General features: G+C 36.8%; 2 protein-coding genes across 3 annotated transcripts; one reads left to right on the top strand and one right to left on the bottom strand.

The window, feature by feature from the left end:
* Positions 1–480: 480 nt before the first annotated feature.
* smndc1 (survival motor neuron domain containing 1) lies at positions 481–16460 on the bottom strand. 2 transcript variants are annotated; one of them, XM_040140052.1, is made up of 7 exons: positions 16335–16460; positions 15196–15315; positions 5126–5245; positions 3764–3906; positions 2801–2962; positions 1645–1798; positions 481–1095 (listed from the first exon to the last, which is right to left on the bottom strand). In XM_040140052.1, the coding sequence occupies exons 3-7, from the start codon at positions 5243–5245 to the stop codon at positions 958–960; spliced, it is 717 nt and encodes a 238-aa protein (XP_039995986.1). In that variant the 5' UTR covers positions 15196–15315; positions 16335–16460; the 3' UTR covers positions 481–957. The 2 variants fall into 2 exon arrangements, with proteins under 2 accessions (XP_039995986.1, XP_039995985.1); XM_040140051.1 differs by lacking the exons at positions 15196–15315; positions 16335–16460 and adding an exon at positions 5605–5769.
* Positions 9561–10766, top strand: LOC120796888 (alpha-2A adrenergic receptor-like). The gene has a single exon (XM_040140050.1). The coding sequence runs from the start codon at positions 9561–9563 to the stop codon at positions 10764–10766; it is 1206 nt and encodes a 401-aa protein (XP_039995984.1).
* Positions 16461–16655: the final 195 nt, after the last annotated feature.

Raw genomic sequence — 16655 nt, 5'->3', positions numbered from 1 at the left:
TGACTTTTTTGCAAAACATGTGCTGCTGGTCCCCTGCTAATACTTTGCTACAGTTCCTGATAACTGTCCCTGGAATCTTAATAAACCTCTACTACCCAGAAATAAACTAATGTTGTCTTTTTTTGGTAAGCCTACCATTAATATTCATATAATTAGCTTGGGTGTCTTGCATTAGACTGACACAAGGTAGTTGTTTCCAAGCCTTAATTTTGTTCAAAGAAAACAAGTATCAATCAGGTCTGCAGTTAACATAGTCCATCAAACATCCTGCAAAATATCTAACATCTCAAACAAAAAACTCAGGTAACTTTAATGGGACAGTGGGTTCCAGCTGAAAGATGCAGCGTGCTGCTTATGACATGGATTTATTAATAATGGTATAAGCCTTCACTGCCACCTACAGGACCTGACACAATCACAATGGTAATGGTAAAATGGTAAAAAGGTAATGTAAAAACAGTCCAAATGAGGTGGAGGCAATTCTTTAAAAAACTGAAAACAAAACAACGTTTATTTCACTGTTTATATACAGAAATTGAAAGGGAAATTCAGCCATCTCAAATCAACACCATTATTAATGTTCAGACACACAAATAACTGGTCAGTGTTTAAAATCCAGCCTCAAATTTACACACCAAACCTACAGGTGTATATTTATACAGGTGTTTGGCATCAGTGGAAGATGGGCAAAATCGGCAAAATTTTCAGCTTTTCTAAAACACCGATTCCTGTTCTTACATAACGAGTGACCTTGTTCCGGTGCAGAAAAATGTTTTTTCTACACTTTTGCTGTACCTACATAATATAAGAAAACTACATCAATATTTCAAACAATGGTGCGTAAGCAATTCCTTTCAAAGCTTTCTTTACTCGAGAAACTTAAATCATGTATAAACACAACGGAAAGCACTGATCCAGCTAGTATACAGCGGATTTTTATGTACAGAATATATTAGGTCATTGGGGCATTAGGTGTCTGACATTGTATTTTGATGTGTCATGGTACTGGGTCATAGGCTTGTCTGCAATACCACATGTTCCCACGCCCACCTTTCCATTTACACTTTCTGGAGATGCAAATATGCTCCTCTTTACCTACAAAAAAGAGAAAATCCATTATTAATGATTACACATAAACAAGTTTCAAGTTTACCATGCAGTGTGACAGCGATGGATGACATGAATCAAATTCGATGTCATTGAAAGTTTCATGCGACTGTGTGAATCACATTTTAGTTTGGCGGTTTAAAAACAAAAACAAATGTGCTCGGTTTTGATGATAGAGAGTGATGCCATGAGTAGCTTAAATCCCGGCTGTACAGGCTATCGGTCCAGTTGTGTCTCCCAATGACATAATTGTTTAAAGTAAAACTTTTATGATTCCTGTTGGGGAAATGGTTACCATACACCAAAACTTCCTCATGACATAGTCAGTGGCCTTTTAAATTGTGGCAAGGCCATTGCATACCACGAGCATTGATTAAATAACCCAAAAATGCTGTTTGCCGATCATCTTTGTAGTAGCTACCATGTCTCCACAGTCCCCACTGTGAACTCAACTTCAAAGATTTAAGTCTTTTAAGGACTAACACAGCCACTGTCAACTTTCAAATAAATTCAGACCTCTAAAAAAAGGAAACTTACCTGTCCTTTCTTGTTCTTTGAGTAGGCTTTGTTGTTGAACTGTTGCCACTTTGACTTTTGTTCCTCTCTCTCTTGCTCCAACTCCTTCATCCTCTGTACCTTTTTCTGGGCTTTCTTCTTCTTATACTCTCTCTGCTCTGCTATTTGCTCTTTCCTAAAAAGACAGACAGGAGAAACATTTAAATCCTGTCCATGATGTATAACGATCAAACATGTTCTAACCAATATGAAATACTAAAAATAATAATAATAATAATCAGTAAGTCCAACATATAGTATAACTTGAAAACTATCATGTATTCACTGAAACTCTACTGAAGCTCTGGCCATTGAGGAAGCCTAAGAAATCTATGCACACACAAGATGTCTCACTTGTTAGTATGTGCATTAAAATGATCACTGTGTAGAATGACGACACAGGGTCCTCATTTTTAAATAAGTCAACCAGAGAAACAAAAATAGTCACCAGAGGCACTGTTGCATGTTAAATGCTTATCTGTGGTTCTAAGGGGGAGAGGTAATGTCCAACCAGCAAGGACTAATAAAGCTGGGTGTTGTGGGTGTATGCATGATTCTGCAACTGCACTGCCGAATTGTCAACTCAAAGTTTGAAAACAGAAATTAAGTGTTTTCAGAATTGCCAATTTCGTATTTAAATATCAAATACAGACACCAACCCAAAATCAGTAAGCCATTTATTTGATCAATTCAGGCTTAGAGGGAAATCACTGATATCTACATGAAAGAGGGAAACTGCAGAATTCACCCCTGTCCTTATGAATGCAAACATGAGGATGGGACAGTAGAGTGTTTACTGAATACTACTACTCACTGGTGCTTACTTCCTAGAATTACAGTCATACATTTTAAAAAGGAACTGGTCACAATCTTAAAGACCAACGTCTACATGAGACAAAAAATGGTAACTAGTAAAAAATCTGTGGCAGAGTACAACAGAAATTTGGGAGTGCTCTGTTGCCCATGATTGATTGGGAACCCAACCAAGTTACCCAGTAACAAATTATGGCTCTAATCAGGCAAGTATAACATAAGACCACCTACATATTTTCATTAAAATGTTAAAAACCATGATTCAAGCACAGATTTGTGTATATGTATATTAAATGAGTGAGAGGCAAGAGTTTTTTGTTCACACCTTGATTTGGGCTTTATACTCCCATCCTCATCAGAACGTTTCCCTTCCTCTGCTGCTTTGAGGTTTTGCAGAGGGATCACTTCAGCATTCCCGTATCCAGTGAAGGTAACGGCTGCTGTGCCGTTCTCTCGGTCTATCTCCTCAATCTCAGCCTCATACACCCTGCCAAAGAATCACGTCTGTAAGCAGGTGAGTATGAGCAAAAGACTCAAGCTCTAAAGTTTACCACTAATATAATACTTAATAAGTGTATCTGTGGCATATTTGACCTTAAGATAGTCTTAAAGAATTTTCTACGAATATCCCTTAAGAATATTTATTTTCCAAAAAAATCACTTTTGTTTCCCTTAAGGTCAAACGTGTATGAAATTAAAATTAAAGTTGTTTGCATCTTAACTTTTTTCAGACAAATGCATTGTGGGAAAAAATGTTGCTTGTTCAAAGCCAAACAAACACATCATTCCCATACATTATTCCCAGAGCATCCCGATAACATAGCCGGACAGGGCTACTATATAACATTTACACCATGGGACTAAATACACACCTTCCGGCCAATCTCTGCTGTCAATTACACAATAAAGAGCCAAAGTTCTGCTCTACTTTAGGTCTTGCCTCAGCTGTGTAAAGTTGTACCACATAGGTTTTTCTAACAATCTCTAAAAAGATGAGACATTATATGGGCAGTTTATTTATATTCTAAGTTAAACAGTTATCTACCAACAAACAAGCACTCAACAACTACACTTCACCACAATTATATGTAGCATATTAGCAGATTTTTTTGTCCAAAGCAACATATTTTGTGCAAAGTGACGTACAATCTTACAGACCTAAAATAAACCATTAAACCATTAATATGAATGGACAGTAACTAATCAATAAAAATCTGCTCTAATTGTAGTGCTATAAGGCATGCGGTTGCATGTAGCGTTTTCATTAAAAGAGGCTGGTGACACTCACTGTCCATCCTGACTCCACACAGCCATACACCTGTCCCCCACTTTCCAGCCATGCTTCAGTGGGACTGTGTCTGAGCCATAAGCACTGGAAGCACCATCAGTGGGCTGTGAGGTCAGGAGGTCTTTTGTCAAATCGATTACTTCCTGTGGAAAAAACACAATCAAAAGGGATTCAGATGTTCATGGAGAGCGAAGGCAATTATTCACCCAGGAAAAATTTAGCCGACAAAAATGGCAATGGCAAAAGGGGAGAATGTGTTATTTTCAGTGAAGTAATTTGCCAAACATGTTACAGCTTGCCTAAAAAAAAAAAAAAAAAAAAAAAGGCACAATGGGATCCCTGACAAAATACCTCACCTCAGGCTTACCAGTTTAGAGAGATAAGTTTTAAAATGCTTATACTACATTGTGATAATACTAATTTGACTCATTAAGTCTGTAGAAGAGAATTTAAAATTAGATGCAGGAATAATATTTGCTTGTGAAAGAGGATGTTCAATCTTAAAATTTCATCATGTGTGAAAGTTTACAGGAAACCTAAAAAATCTGTGAAAGAAAAGGAAGGTCATAATGATTTCGCTCTAATAGGCAACTGAATAACTACTTTCTATGTATACAGTATTTTAATTTTTGTGGTTTGAAGTCCCCTCAAATTTTTAAAGTTGCAAAACTTGAAATTATTCGGTAGTGGCTAAAATCAATACTTAGGCATTCAGCTATTTACAAAACTTAAATTATTACAGCCTCTCTTTGCTTCCATGGGAATCCAGCAATGAGAAATGTGCTTTTTAAGTGTTGCTGCATCTAATACTTATACTTGCTACCTTTTTTAAACTAGTATTTGTTGTTTTGTGAATTATTTTCCTTTTGTTGTTGTTTCTATTTGTTTTGTATACTCTAGCTTTTTTGTGAAGCACTTACTTTTGTTTTAACAAGTGTTTTATAAAGCTTTTCTTTCTTAAAGATGATTTACACAATTGATTAATCTACCACTAACTTTATTCAATTGAATCAATAAATTAAAAAAACATGTCCATAAAATACCAGAAAACAGGAAAAAAAAAATCCAAAAAAACAATTTCCCACGGACCAAGTTGACATCTTAAAATGTCTTTTTTGACTAATAGTCCAAAATCCAATTATATCCAGTTTACTGTCATGTGTGACAAAGAAAAGCGCTAAACCCTCATATTTGAGAACTTAGAATCAGTAAAAATCTGACATTTATGACTAAAAAAATGAAGTTATTTTTAAAATATTTGCCGATTAATGTTATGTCGATCGACTGATTAACTGACTAATCGTTGCAACTCTATTATCTCTACATGCTCTTGCAGTTCCTCATTCACAAAGACACACAAACCTGTAAGTCTTTCTGGAGCTTTAGGAGGTCTTCATTTTCTGGGTCGGTAGATAAGGCGACTTCCACTTGCTGCAGCTGGGCTTTGTAGCTGCTTAACTGTTTCACCAAGTCGTCCGACATCTATGTGAGGATAAAAAAGTACAGTTCTCCGGAAAAGTTGGCTAGCTGTATTAGCACATGGTCGATAAACTAAACATCTTAAGTTAGTGAGCTATCTTACATTAGCAATATCCTAATCACACTAACTGCTCGTGTAATATGTATTAAACGCGTAATGAGTGAAAACTTGGCAATTAAAAATCCACAGGAGATGTGTTATAAGATGTTGTAACATTGACATTAGCTTAAAACGGTTAGCAAGATCCCTCGGCCCTCTTTCGTCGACGTAAATTTAACGTACGACGGCTAAGTAAGTGCTAGCTACGAGTGGCTCACGGGAACCCCCTCCCCCCCTAAAAAAAGGTTGCGTGTAATCTTACCTCCGTATAAATGCTCTTGGCTGATAAATACAGAAAGCATTCAAATTTCCAACTCAATTATTTGCCAAACAACGACTGCTTAGAAAAACAACAGTCCGCTCTCCGTACTCCCGTATACAGATAGCCAAACGATAGCCCATGGAGGACTTTCTCGCGATAACACGGCAGCTCGCATCAAGTCCACAGAAAGCGGCTCGTTAGCGCCCCCAGCGACACTGCTTGCAACAGTCTCCTCAGTCTTCCCATACTGAAAGATAATGTTATATTTAAATTATTCGTATTGTTGTTTTTAATTTTCATTTCTGTGTCATGCCAAACCCTTGGCCCATCCCTTAATGGGATTACAAGGCAAAAGCGAAAGAAAGTTACAGCATTAGACTATAAGTACTTTATTCTTTCAAATAACTTATTTATGTGGAAAAAAATTCCAAATGAACTGTTCCCAGAAAAGACATACATATCTACAGTTTATCCAGACAAAGGACCTTTTTTCCCCTTCCCCCAAGTGCCTGGCTAATTTAAATGTTTCATATATGATGAGCCAACCCACTCTTTATGCATCAGCCATATTTACAAGGTCAATATGTGTTTTTTATCTCACTAAACAAAATATTGTGCAATTCCCAGTAAAAAGGGAAATATAGAGAAAAATGGAGCTTATATCATTCAGATAGCACACTGAACTGATTCACTTTTGCTCTTCCAAATTAACATACTATCCAGTTTCAACAGCATGTGGTAAAATGGCAGATCTCATCTGGGCACATGGATATGTTTGGTTTTATATAAATTATATATAACATAATTCTCCATACCATATTCCCTTTTTATCATCCTAAATGTATGCAGTTTTGATTTAGTCCAAATGTCATCAACCGACTGCCCTTTACTTAGAATCAACACTGATTCTCTGAACAAACAAGTGTTGAGCTTTTTGTTATTAAAAAACAAAACATAACTATTAAGTATGGAACACTACACTGCAACAACAGCCATACTATATGACTTATGGTCAACTTAAAGTTACGAATTATCCATTTGTTGTCACTTCCTACACAAATCCCAATAACCAGCTTTATGTTGTTGACCCTGTACCATACTTCTTATAAACAGCTACCTAAATGTGTTTGTCTCAGGTGGACTCATCTATTTTATGGGCTATTCTTCCATAAATAAAGTGGCCTATTGCAAACATAAAAGAAAAAGGTTGTAAAATACAACTTTTGTAGACAAAGTACTACATAGTTTCTCAAACATTCAGGAAACTCTTGATTATAGCAATAAAATAACAGTACAAGAAAAAAAATAAATACATTTTAAAAAATGTGTATATATGCATATACACATACACACACACATAATGTACATATAAACAAATACATACGTATATATATACATATAAACAAATACATACGTATATATATATATATATATATATATATATATATATATATATATATATATATATATATATATATACATATATATATATATATATATATATATATATATATATATATATATATATATATATATATATATATATATACACACATACATATACATATACATACACATACATATACATATGGCCCCCAAAGATGAACTGCTAAGTGAATACCTCAGCAGAAACCCGATGAGGCAGAGGAGGAGGAAGAACCTTCATGGAGGGACAAGCCCCTACACGGCATGTACCACCGACAGATAGAAGAAGTAGCTGATATCAAGAAATCCTACCAGTGGCCGGAAAAGGCTGGACTGAAGGACAGCACAGAAGCACTAATCATGGCAGCACAAGAACAGGCACTCAGTACAAGATCAATAGATGCGGGGATCTACCACACCAGACAGTACCCCAGGTGCAGGCTGTGCAAAGATGCTGCTGAGACAGTTCAGCACATATTAGCAGGGTGTAAGATGCAGGCAGGAACAGCGTACACGGAACGCCATAACCAAGTGGCTGGCATAGTGTATAGGAACATCTGCACTGAGTATGGGTTTGAGGTCCCAAGGTCACAATGGAAGACACCTCCTAAGGTGGATGAGAATGACCAAGCTAAGATCCTGTGGGACTTCCAGATCCAGACTGACAAACTGGCGATGGCTAACCAACCGGACATCGTGTTGATCGACAAACAACAGAAGAAGGCAGTAGTGATAGACATAGCGATCCCAAGCGACAGCAACATCAAGAAGAAGGAACACGAGAAGATCGAAAAATACCAAGGACTGAAAGAGGAGCTAGAAAAGATGTGGGGAGTAAAGGCAACAGTGGTGCCAGTGGTAATTGGAGCACTGGGGGCTGTGACCCACAAAGTGGGAGAATTGCTCCAGCAGATTCCGGGTACAACATCTGAGGTCTCTGTCCAGCAGAGCGCAGTCCTAGGAACAGCTAAGATACTGCGCACAACCCTCAAACTCCCAGACCTCCGGTAGAGGACCCGAGCTTGAGGAAGACACAGCTTGGGGGGGGGGTTCATTTTTTTTTAATCTATATGCATATACATATACAAACATATACACACACATATATATATATTATATATATATACACACACATATATATAAATATACACACATATATATATATACACACACACACACACACACACACACACACACACACACACACACACACACACACACATATATATATACACACACATACTACCCATGAGATTGAACTAAAATGGTTAAGTCTAACAACCCCTTTTAATAGCCCAATGAATAAATATCATTAAGTCATTATAGTAAAATATGTGTGCTGTGTGCTAAACTAAAATAAATAACAATTTTAAAGTGGATAATTAGCAATGCATGCTGGTTGGCATGCTTGTGACTACCTTATATAAAGAAGAACATAAGCAGACAGTAAAAACAATATTTCTTCCTTCTAGGGATGTTGTGACATGGATCACAAGCTACCAAAATCAAAATTGGTATGTCAAAGGATAAGGTAAACTTTAATAAAAGTCACACTGCTGATTTTTTTTGGATATTAGTTGACCATAGTTTAGTAAAAGAAAACTTAGAAAATGTCTCAGCATGTTCACTTCAATTTATTCTTCCATGTTATCAAGAAAGCACACATTTGTGTGGGTGAAATTTTTATTCTTACAAATGTACTGCTCTTGCTGTTCTCTTGCACTATTAGTGACTGATATCTACGGTAAGTGGCTATGATCTTCTCCACAGATTCGAGTATTATTTCAAGCTATTTTTCTTTTAGGATATATCTGAACATTTTATTCAGGAAATACAACTACACACTATATACTCTTAATCCATTTAAATAGACTACAGATATTCATTCTATAAATCAAAAACATTCATAATGTCATAATCAGCCAGTGGCTTCAGGTCTGCGTGTAACACCAAATTGCTTTTAAATCTCCAGCAGCATATGAACCCCGCCCATTCTCGTTCTCACTGAAGTGGAGCCAACATCAGAGATCCTCAGCGTCAGATCAAGCCCATATAAAAGACTCTCCACTTCAGCCACACCAGATGAAAAGATCTGCCTGAACCAGCGCTATCTGCAATGTAAGTCTGTTTTATGAAATGTCTTCCAAGGGACTTAGCTGCAAGTTTTTATTCTAAAAGGTTGGTGGATGAAGAAATATTTTTTAAAGAACGGATGTATTTTTAAAGTTCTCTGATGTGGGAAACTGGGAATAAATCAAAGTTCCCTTTATTCCTTTCATAATTTTTTTTTCTTTTAATATACAGAAAAATATAATATAATTTTTCTCTGCTGGTGTCTATTTTCTCACTGATAAAGAGGAAAGCAGCACAGATTTCTTTCAACATCTTCCAGTGAACAAAATGAAAAGACTCAATTTTCTGATGCTGTGTTCTTGAATGGATGAAATTAATAGACTGCTGGCAAGCACCGCTTCCGAGCCTCCTAACAGAGCACTGTTCAGACAATATCATCGACACTACAGCTCATACTGATGGGTTGTCTTAACTTCACCAGCGAAAATAAGACTTTGCCTGGCAGGCATCCTTATACTGTGCAGACGTCTGTGCCTCTAACAATCCTGGTGGGTATCCTCATCCTGCTAACTGTTTTTGGCAATGTCATGGTAGTAATTGCTGTGATCACAAGCCGAGCCCTGAGAGCACCTCAGAACTTTTTTTTGGTCTCACTGGCATGTGCAGACATCCTGGTTGCCACCTTAGTGATGCCTTTCTCTTTAGCGAATGAACTGATGGGTTACTGGTACTTTGGTAAAGTGTGGTGTGAAATCTACCTGGCTTTGGATGTGCTCTTTTGCACCTCATCCATCGTTCACCTGTGTGCCATCAGCCTGGACAGATACTGGTCCGTCACTCAAGCGATTGCGTACAATTTGAGGAGGACACCACGCAGGATTAAATGTACAGTCTTCATAGTTTGGGTACTGGCGGCGATCATATCCTTCCCTCCGCTTATCACAATGAAAAAGGACGAGGGTAAAGAAGACAGCCCAGAATGTAAAATTAATGAGGAAAAATGGTACATTATATTCTCCAGCACTGCCTCCTTCTTTGCACCCTGCGTCATCATGATTATGGTGTATGTTAGAATCTACCAGATTGCCAAGAAAAGAACAAGAGCCCTGCCAGGTGAAAGGCAAAGAGAAAACGGCAACTTAGAGGACACAAAGTGTGGTCTGGACCCCCTGGAGAGAAAAGAGAGAGAGGGGAGAGATGTGGGAGGGGGGGGTGGTAGAGAGGTCAATGGGTTTGACATGGAGGAAGAACCCTCCTCTTCTGATGGGAATGAAGCCAGCCTATGTCCCCTGAAGAAAAAGAGGGGTCTCGGAACAACCAAAGTGGCTCAGGTGAGGCCTGGAGAAATCTCTTCAAAGCCAGAGGTGCAGCCCTGTGTGCGAGTGAAAGGGAGGAAAGGAAGACAGTACAGAGAGAGGCGCTTCACATTTGTTTTGGCCGTGGTCATGGGAGTTTTTGTTCTCTGCTGGTTCCCCTTTTTCTTTACATACACACTCACTGCTGTGTGTGACACCTGCTGCATCCCAGAGACATTGTTCAAGATGTTTTTCTGGTTTGGTTACTGCAATAGCTCATTAAATCCCATAATATACACTATATTCAATGATGATTTCAGGAGGTCTTTTAAAAAGATCCTTTGCAGAATGGACATAAGAGGCTTATAAATAAGATTTTTATGTATGCACTTCACAAACTGCATTTTTGGTCCTCTATGTTAAGGCTCCCATCAGTTTAAATAATTGATATTTACTGAATATTTGAAAAATGTGAAATGTAGCATGTTTTACTTTTGTGTTTTAACATTGTGTGTAATTCCATTTCAGTTAATTGTTTTTTTTTCAAGATTAAATTGTGCAAAAATATCTTATGTACAGTTTGTTTTACAGCTAGTATTCCAATGTGACAACTTGTCAGTTTAGACTTTGACATTGTACAATTGGTACAACATGGATGATATGTTTTCTTCATGTCTGTGTTTGTTTTCTGACTGTATTTAAACAGGTCAGTCAACTATCAGATTTATCACCTGTCATGCTTTGGAAACTCGTGCTTTAAAACTTAAAAGACCTTTAAGTCTTTAAAGACCCGCCGACAGTATAATTTAAAACAAAGAAAACTTCTGACACTTCTGAGAGAAAACTGTGACGGTGAAAATAATAATGTTGGTAATATGAAAGCAAATGTCTAAGGCTCACATCACAGCACGTGCAAACTGCATTTATAAACTTTTCAAATTGACAGACAATAGTGTCGTGCAAGAAAATGTTTACTCATGTTTGTTGTGCAATATCTTATAAATACTTTAAATCCACTGAAATGTCAATAATTTTGTTATGACTGAAAACTAATATATGTGCTCACGGCAGCAATTTTATTGCTAGAGAAATGAAATGCCAAAATTAATGCATATTATATGGAAACAAAGCCTCTCTCTATCTGTAATTGTCATAAGAATTAAATAAAAGACAGATTTAGAAAAGCATATAATTGTAAATGTTACAGTATTGTGAATTAAAAAAAAATTATTGTACAACAGTACAAACAATAGCAAGCGCACATGACAGCAAATTGTACTCAAAAGTATGTTATCCCCAAACCACCAACTATCTCCTTCTCTCATAACAAGAACAAGACAATTATATGGAAAGAAAATTATGCCTAGCAGGTATGGGCGGCACAACAATACTGAATGCAGTTTATCATGAATTATAGCCCTTCATATCAGGATATCATTAAATCCTCCCCTGGAGTCAAACAAAAATCATGCAGCGATAGAAATATGAGGGGCTGCTGCAAATCGCACTGTGAGGTTAATATCCAAAAAAGCTCATCAATGTGTTGTGTTCCTACACTCGGTCCGTTATCAACATTCCCCGTCTCTTCTCCTTTTTAGCACAGTTTTCCTAGCACTATAACCTTTCTTTATATCAACCTTTCTTTAACAAACAGACTGTTAGACCAGTACCAGTATGTGAATCTGAAATAAAATAAATGCCTCATCCATAATTGCTTTAACTTAGCAAACATTTCCACCAACCACCTCTCATAAACACAGCAAAAAATAGAATGATTCCCATGGCTTGCTGTCTGGGACTCTAGTGTTTTCAGATTCCTGTGGTACATGTTTGGGTTCAACCATGTCCTTACAACATTTATTATTTACCACAAATGGTAAACTGCTGATCGAGTTCCCATGATAAATCTGACAAAACATTTGCGTTTGAGACTTTTTGGCAATGACAATTTATGCAAGATAAATCTATTTCCGCAACGTTGTTTAATAATTAAATGGCTTTGTTGGAGCAGCGATGCTGATAATTGGTATCCGTATGTTTAGACTGTACGGGACAAATCTGTGGCCCCTACCACAAAAGCACTCAGAAAGAGTGAAAAACTCAAATAGATTATTAGTTGTTGCTGGAACATTTTAACAGAAGTAGCTGTTTGTATTAATACCGAGCAATCAACATTACGTAATATTTACTACCATAAAATATTTGCAAGGCAGTACTTTATATATAGTATAATATTTTGACTTGGCCCTGATTAATGGCACACCAGTGTGTCTTAAAAGACTAAACTGCAGGGATTGCCTTTTGAATGCACTGTTTAATTAAAATGACAACCCTATTGGAGTCCATCACTATGCCTGGGCAGCGGGAGTCATACATTACATTTTCATAGCACATACTCGCCAAGTAATAGAGAGATGAAACGCCAAAATGCCCATTACAATCCTAAAAATTCCTCAAGAGTTGAAGGGAAGAAAAAAAAAACTCAATAAAAAGATTTGACTTGGCAATATCTCAAAAAACATTGGTGACTTACAGAATTAATTGTTTTAATGAATTTAGTTTTCAGTCTTCCACTTCTCGCTCCACATTAATGTAAATTACAGTTGGTTACAAATGGTACACAGTTGGTTACTATAACAAATGCTGTTCTCAGCATATACGTGCACACACATCCACTTTTTCTGTCTGCTGAGACAATGATTCATTTCCTCCTTTTAAAGGCTACTTTAGAGTGTCACAATTGATGCACGTAGCACCACAGCTTATAAAACTTTATAAGCTGCGTCTGACACGAATTTCCCACAACTTTCACACTGCTTCCCAGCTGGTCTTCTCCATTTACTTCTAATTTCTCCCACCTACAACTCAATAAGCCTCAAAAGAGGCCGGTGAATTTAAAGAGAACAGACTTCATCCCAGACATAGAGAGAGATTGGAGGCAGGATTACACTGAGTCTGACAAAGAGATCAAGACCATACAAACAAGTTTAAATCATAGCTAGAGATGAGTAGAGTGTTTTTAATTGAATGTGGGGTCATTCTTTATGGATTGAGCACAATGCACCATTCACATTAGGCCATATAATACTTCCTCCCTTTTGAATTTATAAGGATGCAAGATAATCAAATTACACTCTGAAGGATGTAAGCAGCAGGAAAATCCTGTTTAATTGGACTCATGCAATCTCACTCTCACTTTCTCTTCTCCTTCTGCTCCCCATTGCATATGCAATTGAAATTTTACTCAATAAAAAATCTTACTTTAAACTGTAACTTTTGAATGTGTTCGATGTATTTCACTACAATTTTTCTAGTTTCAGTATGCAGAATGCATATATGTGACTGCATTTTTGCAAATATTGTGATTGGTGTTGGGGATTTAAAAAAAAAAAAAAAAAAAAAAAAAAATAGGTATCAGGCTCTTATATTTTCTTAGTTTATCAAAAAAGCCAAACAGGCTCGTCTGGAAGGGGATCAGGAAGACCCCAGGGGATTGGGGACCCGACTGGGAAAAAGAGCCAAAATGCAAAGATTATGTGAAATTTAGTAAATACAGTATGTCAAATGGATCAACCAATGGAAGTTAATTCTTTGGGGCAGCAAATATAGTCTTTATGATTTAAGATAATCACGTTACTATCTTTTTGTTTCTAGATGTAACAGAAAATATTGTTACGACTGGGTGAAAGGTTTTAAGGCTGAGCTGTTATGAATAGTCCTAACATATGGGTCTTATTCATTTGTCTTATCCATGACCTAAAAAATCAGTCATTTTGAATAACTCACTCTCCTTCTTCTCATCATCAAAAGCCGAGATACTCCTGCCTTCTTTGAATCTCCAAGCACCATCTACAGCAATGCTTTCTACGCTCTAAAGCAAATCCTCATTGGTGACAAATGAAGCTCTGGCAAATCTCCTGCTCCGGACACCGTAATTCTTCCTTAGCATTCTTCACCTGTCTGTGCTATCGATTGTATCCAATTCAAGTCTGACCTACACTCCTCCTCATGCGCAAGCTAATGCGCAGCTCCCTCTATCCCACCAACATGCTCCTGGATTATGTCAGCTACACAATGACACGAAGTAAACACCAACCCCTGATCAAGCTTACTATCTTTGTGCTTATTTGTCCTCACCAGCCCCCTGTTGTGGAGGACAATTCATCCTTCAATATGCTGTATGTAAACACACGTCTACACACAAATAGAACAAGCTGTACCACACTATAAACTGTGATGTTGTATGGGCTTTCCGCTTCTCCTTTTCACCATTGTCATCTACTGCAAGGGTGAAAAGGTCAAAAAGAAAAAGATTAACCAAAATTAATGCTACATTTCTAAATCTCAACCAAATTAATAAAAGGCAATCTGAGCTAGATTAAAGCACACTCTAGCACATTTTGCTGTTTCTCCATTTGTATTATTTATTTTTTTTTTTACATGATTTTGATTGTGCTCTTGCTTAAATATTATGCTTGAAATTTAATTTTAATTTTAATTTAATGGCTATAGTGTCACCTCTAAGGACAATTTACTGAAACATTTTACATGTTCCATTTTTGTCACTGATTTAACAGATATTTTCACCTTTTTCAAACATAGAAGTGGATGGTGGACTGGCTCTGTTTAGGTACCTGAACCTGTTACCAAATTCCAGTTATGAAGAGCAGTGGTTGCAGTCTAAATAGTTAAACATATCTTCTCCTTGGCACATGTATGATATGACTGCTACTACAGTACCATACTTCATTAATGCCATTTGACCTGTGGAGTCAGATGAGTGTGTTGTGGCAGTTACCTCTACTGGTCAGCAGATGGTGCCTCGTGTGGCCTTTTTTTTCCAGGTGATTTGTATTGAAAGATTTCCTTTCCCCAAACGTTAGAAATGTAGAAGGTTGACTGAGGATCCTTTCGACTGCTGAAAAGGTAAATCATTATTTTATGAAAATGTGTTCAGCACTGTGATGTTGATATTGTCTATCTATCCTTGCTTAGTACATGGCTAAATAGCTAGCAAAATTTTGGTATGCTGATATTTGAAAAAGCTGATGACAATATTATTGGTTAGAGTGAGTTGTGGAAAGTAACTAAGTACATTTACTCAAGTACTGTACTTAAGTACAGTTTTGAGTTAATTTGTACTTTAGTTGAGTATTTTCATTTTATGCTACTTCATACTCCTACTCTACATTTAAGAGGCAATTATTGTACTGTTTACTCTGCTACATTTATTTGATAACTTTAATTCCTAGTTACTTTGCAGATTGGGAAAAATAATACAAAATTTTTTTTACAGAAAAAAAGATTTTTATTATATAGGTTAAAATCATGTAATAGAAGACGCTCTCCCGTTGGGAAATTCATAGACCAGCAGGGTATCAAGTATTAATTAAAATCAACTCCACCTTTACCAGCTGCAACATTAAATTAATGAACACATTAAGCACAGATTATTTTAATAAAGTAATAAAACACACATTATGGGCCATTTTGGCATAATAGGTACTTTTAATTTTGGTACCTTAAGTACATTTTGATGCCAGTTTTGTACTTTTACTCAAGTAAAATTCTGAATGGATGAATTTTACTTGTTACACTGTGGTATTGCTAATTTTACCTAAGTAAAAGATGTGAGCACATCTTCCACCTCTGGTTAGGGAAACTATATATGGATAGCTACTTAGGCTAAATAATACTTGAATTATTTCTTTTATAATATAACTGGCAATGGACAAATGTCCTATTTTGTATATATTTAAAATTATTATAGCCTACCAACCCTCTGTAGCTAGACCGTACTTAAGTGTCCCTTGTGTAACTAACCCTGATAGCTAATTGTTTCTACACTTGAGATGTCTGCATTTATTAGTGGCTACAAAGAGCTAGCATTGTTTACGCATTTTGGGAAAACTCAGAAGGTTGTTTGGCAACACTTACCAGTGCTCTGAACACATTGCCAGACTCCTGTAAAACAAACATTCATCCTGTGAGCTACATGTAGACATTTATCCAGGTACTTCGTTTCGCACGTTGATGCAGAAATGGCCGGCGGAAGTGACGTGTCAACGTCAACTTCATTTGTACGACTGTGGTACGAGGCAAGCAGAGGACCGGGAGCGCGATATTTTAGGGTTTAAAAAAATATATAAATTAAGTGTAGTTAAGGGTTATAAATGCGCGATGCTTGCTGGGTGCAAGAGGAACTAGAGGATGCTTCGACTAGCAAGTTGTCTTTGACTGAACATGTGTTAGAAAATA

Source organism: Xiphias gladius, chromosome 11 (assembly GCF_016859285.1).
Source record: "Xiphias gladius isolate SHS-SW01 ecotype Sanya breed wild chromosome 11, ASM1685928v1, whole genome shotgun sequence".
Lineage (NCBI taxonomy): Eukaryota > Metazoa > Chordata > Actinopteri > Istiophoriformes > Xiphiidae > Xiphias > Xiphias gladius.
Note: the sequence above shows the minus strand (reverse complement) of the source record. Positions and strands in the feature narration are given on the sequence as shown.